Raw genomic sequence first — 13613 nt, 5'->3', positions numbered from 1 at the left:
GATACGAAGCTTAAATACACTATCAAACAATTTTTTTTTAAGTTAGGGAATTTGCTTTTAAAATAATGTATTAATGCAGATATTTTACATCATAAAATAATATTTCTTATTTATATATTAATTTATTTTAAATTGCGAGTTCTAATTATATTAACTTTAATTAAAATTTAATTAAGTTAAAATGCCATTTGATCACAAGGAAATTGTTTTTCTTAAAAACTACATTTTTTACAACAAAAAATACTATAAAAAAGCCACGTAGCGCAATTTTTTTCAACCCAAACAAAGAATATAATATATTGATAATAATATTTTGCGTATTTAGGAAACATTTTTTAAATGATCATAACTTTTTTATTAATCAACGTTTTCAAGTCAAATGTATATTTTTAATAAAATCAGTAATCGTCAACTGTAGATTGCATACAAATAACATAAATTTGTTTTTAAAAGAAATGTGAGCTACTGATTTAAGATAAGTTAGGGATTGATATATAAAAGCGTAATGACGGGTTGTAGTAAATAAAAAAATAACTCAAAATGCGCTTATTACTTAAATAAATTAAAGGATATTGATTTTATTGAATGTTGTAGTGAAATATTTAGCTAAAATGTATATAAATACAAGACATTAAATACGTAGCTTATCTTTACTGTTTTTTAAACGAAACGCACAAATTTGTGCACATGTTATTTACTGTGTAACTAAGAATATTTCTGTTTAAAAAAATATTTCAAGTCTTTAAATACAATCTTAAAACAACCAAAATTCACAAATGTAATACATTCTTAAAACAACCAGAATTCACTAACTATTTTAGATAATATGATAATAGTGACATATTTAGCTAAATAAATTCGTTACAGTAAATACGCAGTTTAATGTCTGTTTTTGTATGAAATTTAATTCTGATATTTTTTGCGCAACATTTCGAAATTTGCTAATATGTGGGGGAGCATCTATTTAAGACATGATTTATTTAAATATCATTTCAAGTGCTTTTCAAACTTAAATTATACAAAATAAAACATATTACAAGGCTCAAAGGTTCATGACAGTCCAATGGATACTGACGATTTTCTTGATGACTTCTATATGTGAGTCAAGGGGTTAAATACTTGTTAATAATATCAAAAATAGGTTAAATATATTCCCACTCATATACGGGTGCCATATTCGCGTTAGGGTTAATGCTGGGCTCCAGGGCCATCCATAACGGGCCCCTGACATTGACCCTGAGCCGGCGCCAGGGTCGGCGTCCCGTCTGGCCCCAAAAGCGCGAAAACAAATCCGCCCACCGCCCCTGTCTGATTTCCCAAATTTTCCACCCACGGCGATCCGTCACACCATTCACGAGACCCACGTTATTGTGCGGCTCAATGAGCTCAACCCTCCCCTTCTCGCTTGCTCGGCGTAACGTAAACGTAAACGTATCCCCCGCCGTAACCTTGGAACGGAGGCTTTGCGGGACGCTCACGTGATATCACGGGACTCCCTCCGGGGACTTAGGGCAGGTCGTGACCCCGGACCGGAAACCCGGCTTCAGCGAAAGCCTTTTCGACCCTCGTAAAACCGAAATATCCGGAGCTAGGGGTCCGTTTTGGGTCGGCCCATAAACGGCAACAAACCCATCCCTTTCAAAGTGCATGCTAACGGTGAGAAAATGGCTTTTATTTGAATGAATCTCTATAGCCTATAACTCGCTTTATTCTCTTATTAAGAACCGAAATGACAATTGGTATATTAACTCAATTATATGTATAAGATATTATGTAATAAGGATTATTTATTATATTGATCAAATTGACGCAACATTCATATTACATATATGGATATTTTAAAAGTGATGATACAAGAGCAGAAAATACTGTCTTATATATTCAATTGATAAACTTGAGAACAAACTTCTGCAGTTTTATAATAAAAAAAAACAGTTCCATACCCTTCTTAAAGTTAATATATCGTTAAATGCTCAATTTTTTTACATATCAGAATTTTCTTAAAATTGCATCGACAAGATTATTTTCATATGCATAATTATTTGACGATGCACTTTAGCATCAATAGATGGACTGTTGACAAACGTTTTTACCTTAAAAAGTGTGGTCGTGTCGTGTGTTTTTTTTCCGTGTTATTGCCAGTTATGTTTTTTATTACCTAGATGAAAATAAGCTGACTTAAGAGATTTTCAATAAAGTGTAAATACTCTCTACATGTTATTAATAGTTGTAATAAGTCTTCTACGATTCTCGATTCAGTGATTCGCGTCCTTTGTAAACCTTTTTCGATGCAATCTTAAAACATGATATATTTTCTCTCGTAATTTTGAAAATACAGACAAAATTTCTGAGATACCTATTATAAGAAGAAATTGGTTTATTATCCTTTACCTGTATTCCAATGCATTTTTATCAGAAGTTTTGAGTTATGATTTACTGTTTTCTCATAGAAAGTTATAAATTGGCAAACATTTCTGCAAATTACTTGTGGGTGCTATAGAAAATTCAAGAATATCCAATGCAATCAATTGAACTTTTCGTATCAATTTCAGCAAAAAAATCCACTCTTGCTAACTCATCTATGGCAGTAGTCATCCAGCTTCTTAATATATTAGCATTTTACGTTTATTTGTTCAATGTCAACTAAGGTGTAGCTAGTCTGATTCTTATTCATTAATTTTTAAATTTTTTTAAATTAATGTTTCATATGTTTTAAGTTTCATTAAAATTTGTTGTTTTAATAATTGAATTAATTAAAAATCTATATTGGCTACTTTTTGCTTTCGTAATCTTTACTTTTATTTTGATAGACAGGTGATTGATCTGTCGTATTATTAATACATATTATAAAACATCTACTGAGGATGCCGAAAGACATTTTTGACGAAACGTCGAGAAAAAGCTGAACACAAATAAAAAAATATTAAAAAAAATACTATATATGTTTGCACATACTTACGTTGTTTTACGATAATGTATGTCACAATTTTCTGTATCCGCAATATAGCATAAACTACAAAATTTTTTTTTTTTTTGTTCAAAATGTCACTTGTTTTTTAATTATATCAACAACGTTGCTATACATTAAGGCTGGCAAATTATTCAGCGTTTTCAACCGGTTATAAAATCGCTGCTATTTATTCTTAAGAATATATATATTTGTATATTAGCTTCACACAACCAAAGATGGGTCTTTTTGGTTTCCTAGTCCGTTGATGGACCTGCTGCATTTTTATTATATTATATATATTACAATAAATCTCCTGAAAATGCCGAAAGATATTTTTAACGAAACGTCGAGCGAAAAATACTGAACAAAAAATCTAAATATAATTTTTTTTTTAAATACTTTGTATGTATATACATATTTATGTTGTCTTATGATGTTGTGTATCGCAATTTTCTGTATCCACAATATAACAGAAACTGCGAAATTTCAAATTTTTTATTCAAAATGTGTGACTTTACTACAAATAAAACCTGAAAAACTATGCAGCGTTTCCAACCGATTAAAAAATCTCTTTTATTTATTCTTAATACTACATTTTTGTAAATTGGCTACATACAACCCAATTTGTGTATTTGCCTTTTTGGTTTATTAATCCGTCTTTTGTTTGATAGAAGGTGATTGACCTATCGCATTTTTAATACATATTATAATAAATCTTCTGAAGATGCCGAAAGACTTTTTTAACGAAACATCGAGAGTAAAATACTGAAAACATAAAAAAGTAAAAGGATTTTTTTTTAAATACTATGTACATATTATGTTTACGTTTTTTTTATGTATGTCACAATTTTCTGTATCCGCATTATAGCAGATATTACGAATTCTTTTCTTTTTTATTATTGAAAATGTGACTTTAAATTTTAGGTCAATGCTTTCAATTTATATGTCATTTTGTAATTTTAGATTTTGATATGAGTAAAGTTTCACTTTTTCGAATAGCCCGTATATGCGATAGTGATGTAAAGCACTTTAAAAAATTTCTGTCAAAAATATCCGCTGTGTATTATCATAAAATAGAATTGTATGTGGATCTGTGCCAAAATAATTTATCATTATATAAACTGTATGATATAATACATTTTTAAAAATATCATAAATACCAATTTTTTTTAATTAATTTATTAGACGAATATAATTTAAGTTAACTAGTCTTATTTCGATAAAGCCAAAATAACAACCAGTAGAAACGTTTACGTAATAAAACATTGAATTTAAATGAACACAAATGATTTTAAACACAATTCTTATGAAATACTTATAAAGGTACTTATATATGAATAATATATGAATGTCACGACAATGACATTTTTTACTTAACATCAAGACAAACGCCCTATTTAACATGTGAGCATTTTGAAGACGTTAATACACATATAATAAACGTGAAACGTTACACAGTTAGGAATTGGTTTTACGACTTCATAAAACTGCGCAGGAATTACGCGTTAAAACTAAATAACCCAGACAAGGATATAATAGTTTATTCTAATTTATGTGAGTTTTTAACGCCCCCAAAAATATTTTATTAAGTACCGTATTAACTTTTAAAGTCATTATTGTATGCGTGGGTTCGTAAATATAATACATACAATGTTTTTCAGAGAAATTCCGCTTATTCTGGTGCTTTTTATGAATATGAATAACATAATTTTTATCGTTGAGCGCAGAGTCCTCACTAAGCGTTCGACCGATAGAACAAACTCACCGTGTAATGTTATAAAAGTCAATTTAGTTTAGGAAATAGATTGTTATTCATGTAGCAACAATTGGTTCGGCCATCCGCCAGCTGAGCTGATCTCTCCTTCCTCTCTTCCTCTCGGGCCTCTTTGTCACTCGGATCATATCCTCCTTATATCCTTTTAGGATTTTTCAATAAAGTTATATGTCAAATTTAGCGATCTACAATTTTTTATATGATAATCTTCAAGAATTGTTTGCTTTATATGATTATTTTTAATTATAAATTAAATTTTCTCATTTACTTTATTAGTATCAATGGAATCAATCCTTTGAAAATGGTGTCACAAAAAAACGATTTATACTCACATAAACAACTTATGATCTCAGTTCCAGTTGTTCATGTGCTCAATTCAAATTCTAGAGAAACCAAATAATCACATTTAATTGATCGGTCTAAAAATAAAAAGCTTATATTATGCTTTCGAATGTTAGTATTTTTTTGTTAAAAATTATTGGCAATCGCACTTATGAATCTTGAGTATAAAGTATTTTTAGAAGTACCTGAATGTAAGGAAGATTGTTTAAATTTGTTTTGTTCTTATTGTTTGAAACACAAAATATGTGAAACAGACAAATGGTTAATTGGTAATAAATGTTGGCAACTTTAGTCGTAATTATATTTCAAAAAAATAAAACATTGGATTTTTCGCAAAATTCGTAAGCAAGTATCAACTTTAACAATATATAAACCTATCAATAAAATATTTAGTTTGACTTTGAATGAATGGACATTATTTTTTTTTGGTTTTTTTTTATTACCAATTAACATAAAGACAATTATGGTGTCAATACCGGTAATACCGGTATTGACTACTTTTTTCTGTAATACCGGTATTATTGCAATCCCTACTCCTAGCGATTATGCCACTATAAACCGCTACAAAGCGAGTGTTTTTAACAACAGAAACAATAAAAACAAAGTTAAGAACCAATTTGTGCATCTTATAATAAATTAGCTCATTTTTTAAAAAAATAAAAATAATCCTACTGTTTTCATACTTTAAAAAGTATTTGAATATATTAAATATTTTTATACTTTTTACTGGATTTGTTAGTCTTTTCCTATAATATTGCTCGCGAATATTTGAGTAAGCTTTGTAATACAGCAAAAAACAAAATCGCCTTCAGGGAGAATCTTGCCAAACAATAGAATTATTATGTTTTGGTTATGCCTGCGATAAATAAATATGCAAGTTTGTTTCTGCTTGTTCTGTGCTATTTTTTGTTATTTATCATTTAAACACGTGTTAGGCCAACAATAAATATCGATCATTTTAGCGTCAAATCCTCAAAATTATTTTTTGCCGCATCTGTGATGGTTATTCGAAATACACCTGTATCTCGAAGCCAGTCAATCCAAAAACCACCTGACTGCTTTAAAACGAGCTTGTTAACACACACGTCACAACTTTTCGTCCCTGACCTAGCGTCCGAGCCCCCATACACGCCGTTCGTTTATGTCGCGTCGTATAAACGTAGTTCCTGGTGATATAAATCATGGCGTTCATTCAACAAGTTTGACCATCTCTGGCACGCTCGCGTACCACAACACACACACGGTCCCGTTCGAATGGAATCGTGTATGGATCGTGTATGGGCCACCAGTGGCACAGATATGCGCCGAACGGACCAGACAGCCTGGCGACTGTCCATAACAGCGTTCCCAGTGTATGTACCTACATATACACATACGGTACGAGTATACGACGGCTCTGATGATGCATCATTTGCCGACATTAAATTAACTATATAATAAGTGCGATGCGCCGACAAAACACTTGACGGTTAAACTCGAGCGACTATTCGCCATTCGTCGGCTGAGTGTATCTTTGTATTGTTTTGAACGTGTATTGGCCACCTTATGACACGTGTTTTTCCGTCTATAATGGACAAATCTTTCAATTGCGAGAGATAAAACAGATCCGATCGGATTGATCAGGTAATTGTGTCTAGGACAAATCATACACTGCACAACAAGATTTTTGCTACACGTGAAATAGTTTGACTGGTATGTCAAACTACACACTGATTCAATAACTATCATTGGGTTTTCATCACGTTACATTAGTAACAATAAGTATCCATTTTAAATGCATTAATTGCGCTGTAAATGAGATTTTTAGTGTCATATCGCTAATCTGTTATCCTGGAAATTAATGACACTCAGCTATAAATACTTTAAATATGTATAATTGATAAGCATCAAAGCTTAGCTGGAATTAATTTTTATTTTTTTTGTGATACATATAAACAAAAAAGAGGACTTCGCAAGAATTTGTGATAGTGATCCTTCCAAATTAAAAAGTACTAAAACTGCATTGGAGATTGCTATACAAAGGCATTTAAAAATCTCAAAAATTAACACAAAAAACAGACATTATTAAAAAAATAATACATATTAAACATCCAAATTACTTTGATTTTCCCTAATTTTTATTATTATAACTATTGATTTAAATATCTTCTTGTAAACTTGAAAATTGTAATGATCTAATTACTTGTATTTAATTGATGATAATGTATTTCTCTGTATTCTTTATTTTGCAATAAACATGTTTACCTTACCGTACCTAAGCGGGGTACAAACCTACCCCAAAAGTTCAACTTCATTAAATGCAATTTACCTTACAACTGAGTTGTGTGCTTTATATTATTATTATGATGCTTATAGTTACACGGTAAAAAAATGTATATAATATATGCTTAGTATTTTATTTTATAATAATAAAAAATCGTATTTTGCAAAATTACGATTTTTTATTATTACGCTTATAGATACAACTTTTGAGCAATTTGCGATACATGCTAAAAAATTTAGTTTCAGAGAAAATTAGGTTTTTAGCTCATTTCATGCGTAGTTAAAATGATAAAATCAACAATAACAAAAAATAGATATGATATAAAGAATTTAATTGCAGTATTAGACTTTATTGTATATATGTTACAAAGTGTAAATTTCAATAATGCCTACTTTAACTAGTCAATGTATGCACTGTCAAATCACTGCGGTCAGTACACACTAAATAATGTAACTATTGTGTGCCCTCACTATTTAGTGTTTTACAAATTATTTAAAAGTTTGTCCTAAAACATTGAAGTTGCTATATAAAAAAAGCTCTAACAGGACAAGGCAATCTTAGAGGAGATATAAAATTTTAAAAAATCATTCTAAACATCCTTTTGCTATTTTTTTTAAAAATCACAAAAAAATATATGTATATAATTTTGCAAAATTAATTTTTTTTATTAAAAAAAATATATATTTAATAGGTATTTTAAAACATACATGTAAGGAAAATCTTGTTGTTAATTTATAAGTAGATTCATTGCAGAGAGTTATTCATGGGGTGTTCACTATTCTGATCAACGCTAATTATTTTTTATTAGCTTTACAACAAAGGATTATTAAATTAAATAAACAATAAAAACATTTGCCTTTAAACTAGAAATAATCATATATTGGGCTACTTTTAAAAGCGCCTTCTTACCGAGATTTATGCGTCACGTTATATTTAATCTTTCTGAACTCTAATGATTTAATTATTATTACCCGTGGAAATCTGATACAAGTATTGATCTAAATAATTGTGTTATATTTCATACAATAAATGCTGTTTTAGATCTGCATTAAAAATTATGACGCGTGATAATAATATTGTTGTATTTTATAAAATCAGACGGTGTATCATTATTCAAAAATTAACGTAAAATATTTATTTTATTATATTTATATAGTCACTGTTAGAAAATAAAACTTTGTGGAAACTGTTGTGTATGGAATCAAGTTTTATTTTGGTAATAAAATAAATATCTGTGATCAGATGAAAGATAGCTTGAGCTTTCAAATCTCGCACTTAACAATCTGTTTATGATTGCTCGATATTTTTATATGATTCATTCCACAGGTGTCTCCTGGGGTGAAATGTTTCAATTAGCAAAACATATTTCCTGGTCCCCCTCGACGCCGCCGGCGGGCCCCAACCCCTGGCATCTTCGTGATGGTCACTTTAACACTTTTGAGGTCAAACATCATTCGAAAACATCGGGGTAACGCCCCATCCCGCATTAATAAGTGGGGAAACGACCTTGTCGAAAAAAATGTGTGCCGGGGGATTCCTCTTTCGCGGTTCACCCCTTCGATGTGTCCTTGCGGTTGGCACCCTCGCGAGGGAAGGTGCCACTGATTGTTTATAGGACAATAGGGGCGATTTCAAGTTGTCATTGATTTGCTGCAGGTGACGACGGTAATTGCCATCAGCTGATAGATTGCCACTAGCGATATGCTAGAATTGAACAGGGGAAATCATAAGGCTCTTGAGAAAACCCTACAATATATTTTTTATATTGCTTCTTCTACGAATATCGAAGAGGGCGACCTTGGATGACCTTGTGTGCGATTCACTCAGACGACGGGATATGAAATGAGATAATATGAACCGGGGCGCCTGGCTATTATGCTTGTGGCGCTTCAGGAGGGTTCCTCGCAGAAGTAGGGAGGATTAACGAAAAAATCAGAGGAGGGCAAATATGTTTACCACCTGTCTGAGTGGTGAGTTTAGATGAGCCTCAGGTGGAAAAGGCAATATTATGGATTATGGCAAGTTGATTGAAAGTTTAGAGATACGCAGATGATGTGATCGCGCCTGCTCAAACCACCAGAAAATGCGTTCATATGAATAGATGGAATTACAAAACGAAGCGTACAATTGCACGTAGATATGGAAAATATTGATTGGTTAGTCACAGTCGATTACCTCATTGCCAAATGGATTTGCTGTGAAATTCATCTAATCGAAACTTTTTTAAAAGCTATAACATATTTGATCGTTAACTTGGTTTATACGCGATCTTTTTATTTTTTTAATGCTAGAATAATAACTATGTTAATCTCTGAATATTTTGTTTATGTACTTCTGCTCTATCTGTGCGTTTTATTTTAAGTTTATGTATTTAGTAATGTGTAGTGTCTGAGAGTAGGTACCGTGGTCGTCGTTGGTTGCCAGTAATTAATGATGTGACCAAGTGTCACATATTTTATAATAGTTCTTTAAGGAAGCTTGCACGAATAAAAAGCTAATTGATAGCCGATCTCCTTTTTGCATTATCTAACTTAGCCTTTAAAAATCACCCTATTTAGTGAAAGTTGATTCAAACAATGACGGCGCCGACACGATTTTATTGCTTTTAACGTGATAATATAACCTCAACAACGTAAAATACACATTCACTGTAACATTTATACATCGCATGTAAATAAATAATGCATATTTTTTATGCTAAGGGTCGTTTGGATATTTATAAAATCATCCGCGGCCCATTCAAAATTCTCAACTACAAAGTTGTCATTTGTTTGTCATGAATGAACACAAAAATTCTCCGAAAATATCATAAATCTTAGGCGGCCAGCTGAATATAGCACATAAATTTTTACTGGCAGAAGTGTAAAACACATTCAACAATTTTATTAATTTTTTTAACATTTTTGAATTTTTAATCATATCTACCGCGAGCCATATATGACCCGAGGGCCGGAGGTTCCATAATGATAAGTATGTAAATGTATATATTACTACGTATGGAAAAGCACCTGTCAGATGAATTATATTTTCACTCGTAAAAATATATATCTACCGGTGAAAATGTATTTCGATATGATTCACTGAAATGACATATTTTAAAAAATATTTTACTGGTTTTTTTTTAATTTTTTTGAGCAATCCCTGCAATTTTTTAGCTTAAGACTAGGGGGGGGGGCAAAAGTTGGCCAATCAATAGTATTTTTTTAATACTTTGATATCAATAAGATTCATAGTATTTTATTAAATAACATGCATTTTTTTGCCTAAATTCAATGGGGGGGGGGGGGGCAAATGCACATGCTTCCATTCCCAAATGACGTCCCCGAAAAAATACTAAGTACGGCAATTAGTCTAAATATGCCTTCTCTCATATTATTTTTAAAAAACTCTTTTTTTGCCATCTAACTAATTAATTGCTTTCGGTAAGGGAATGCATAAGCTAGTGTTTAATTATCCTAGCATTACTTTTAGCTAAACCACTAAAACGCCGTTTTTTGCAATTGTGCGAGACTAAAAATATATTTTCGTACGACAAAATTTTATTTTAAAATGCCTATATATTTTTTTATGCATTATTAAAAATTAATATTTTTTTGCTTTTACTCGGGATGAAATTTTTTAGCACTACAGCCTACTCTGTAAAATTCATTCCGTTTCAGTATTCAGGCGGTATTAAACTATTTATATAATAATAGACAGAATATATAAAAGCAGCAGAATCTGACTCAAAAACTGAAAATACACACATATTTTATTAATAGATAAATTGCAACTTTCCAAAACATGTAGATTATTTTTCACTTTCTATCAATAAATGTTCTAGTAAAAATAATTATTAAAACCCATTGGTTAACCCATAAAATTAGTAATATGTTAATTAAAAAAAACAATTTATTTATTTAACATAATATTATTTACAGGTGCAATTTGAATACAATTATATTTAAGTGTCTAGTATAAGCTATTTTCTTAATTACGTTAATGTACAATTTGTTAAAGTTACGTTTTAGAATATGCTATCTGTGTTTGGGTAGAGGAAGAGTTAGCAAATCCTCCTATTGAAAATGTTATCATTACTTATAAAATTACTAACCAACTAGGACTAGGATTCGACCTACTCATCTATTCGAAACATCACTGTATTAAACTAGTTGATTAATTTCAACTAAAACTTATGCGTTGTGTATCAAGCATTTAATTGGACCAGGAAAGTTAAGTTCCGATCCTGTCTGATTAATCGGAATCCACAATACATATTCATGAACCGTTGCGTTAACTGTCGATTATGTACACCGACAGATGCTAACCAGCCGGCTATTGCATATGGTAGTCGGAGACAATGCACCCTGTGAAAAAAATATACCTCGTTGTCCAAGAACTGCTGACCACAAAGCTTCCTCATCGTCCTTGGTGGAAGAACCGCGACCTGGGGCAACCGTCCTTAACTTATTGGGTTTCTTCGATAGCTCTACTTTTAATTGAAGCGTGTCCTAACACACCCTTCTGTATATTTACGGTTTATAATAGAGCGAAGATTTCACACGTAGCATTTAAATAAATTACACGGTCAGGAATGGATTTGTATTGTGCAGAGATAGAGAAATTATGTCGGCATTGTTAGATAGATTTTGGGTCTCATGCCTCGCGACATACAGCAAAAGCGCCAGGTGCTACGAGCACATGGGTGTAGCCTGATATATTTTTGTAATTTATTCAATATCAATTGTCTCTGTTAAAGTGGCAGGTAATTTTAAAATATTTTTATTTATGTATTATTGGCATTTTTTATAATAATTGACATCGTTCGCTGTCTAAAGCACTAACAGCGCCAATAAAAAGTCCTTCCGATCGTTCGAATTATATTGTTCAATTTAATTGTACGCCTGGCAACATCGCCCCAACGGTCGAGGAAATGACGTACTTTTTATTAAGGCCCGTTTTTTGCCCATTCGAAATTTGACAGCTGCCTCTCGTTCCCTTTTATGTGTCAACGTACCTTCTGGGACAGAAATTTTTATACCTAGCGCTCTTGAGCGTTGTGCAATTTCGCGCAAATATTTTATAAGTATGATTTCAAAAAGAGAATTAATTTAATTTAATGCAAATTTATTCTTACGACTATTAATTTATCAAAAATAATACATTTATTGCAATTTTTATTTACAGCATTTTATACACCAAACACCAATGACATCTAGCGACACTACCACAAACTAAATATTATTGTGGTTGTGAACTTTGCTAAATACTAATATATAAATTCATTTATCGCGATAGAGATGGCGATAAATATGTATTATTTTATTTGATTTTATATTATTTGTATTGTACATATGATTTTATTATTTTTCTTATAGTTTTCGTTTTTTATTTTGTTATAGCTTATTTTTGGTCCAGATGGCACTCTGCAAACTGTCAAAGGAGAATCTCGACGAGGGAGAGGGAGAGGCAGAGGAGGCAGCGGGGTACGTCTGCGATGATTTTTATTTTCTTTTGCGTTTTTTTATTAATTTATTATTATGATTTACTTATATTTTATTTACAATTACAAAGCCCATCGATAGATGTCTCAAATTTTCGAAAATAAATGAATGCTTATTGATTTGAGTGTGAGTGCGTTTTGTATATTTATAGTACATATACATAATGTAGTTGGATTGGCATTGCTTTTTATATTTATATTATTATATTGTAATATTATAATATATTTATAAGTTAAGGTAAAGAAATATCGTAATATACTATATATTATATAAATCATTACCACATTAACTGATTAAAAAGCAAAGCTCGAATCTAGTGTTTACACATGATAAAAGCTCTGTGCGTAATTGCTTTCTCTTGTCAGTGTTTTACTCGATATTGAGTCGTCTTTTTATTGTTCATGGCGGTCATTCGCGTATTATTTATGTTTTGTTTCTATCAAATCTATAATTTGTAATTAATTACAAAGATTTTGAAAATATTTTTAAATTTGCGTTGTCTGTGAGATCGGAATTAATGATTATTATATAATTATAACTCCGATCGATCATCACAGATTACGTTTTCCTAGATTTCTTTAATGGCGATGATTAATTCGTACATATTAGGTATAAAAACTCTAATAAAAATAAAATAATGCTCGTAAATTTGTGCAATATTGATATAAATATAAACGTGCTATATTTTAGTTGCCGTTTAACTCTTGGAGATTAAGCGCAACTGCTTGGTTGAATCAAATCAGACGGTTAATTTGTAGCGTCCTAAAATATAGCTTCATTAAATAAAATCGTTGAAAAGGA

At 30.9% G+C, this 13613-nt stretch overlaps 1 protein-coding gene across 6 annotated transcripts in view; it reads left to right on the top strand.

Annotated features, from left to right (window-relative positions):
• Positions 1 to 13613, top strand: part of Tet (Ten-Eleven Translocation (TET) family protein) — a 186048-nt gene that overhangs the window by 100865 nt on the left and 71570 nt on the right. For 4 of the 6 annotated variants that reach the window (XM_088199112.1, XM_088199111.1, XM_088199110.1 and 1 more), the window contains one exon: positions 12711 to 12794. The exons of the other annotated variants lie outside the window; for them this stretch is intronic. In XM_088199112.1, coding sequence (XP_088055238.1) covers positions 12711 to 12794 — 84 coding nt within the window. The remainder of the gene's footprint in view (positions 1 to 12710; positions 12795 to 13613) is intronic. 6 annotated transcript variants of the gene reach the window in all.

This window comes from Plectrocnemia conspersa, unplaced genomic scaffold, assembly GCF_051122295.1.
Source record: "Plectrocnemia conspersa isolate PC_06_02 unplaced genomic scaffold, ASM5112229v1 ptg000012l, whole genome shotgun sequence".
Lineage (NCBI taxonomy): Eukaryota > Metazoa > Arthropoda > Insecta > Trichoptera > Polycentropodidae > Plectrocnemia > Plectrocnemia conspersa.
The sequence above is the reverse complement of the archived record's forward strand: the minus strand, read 5'-3'. Positions and strand labels throughout refer to the sequence as shown.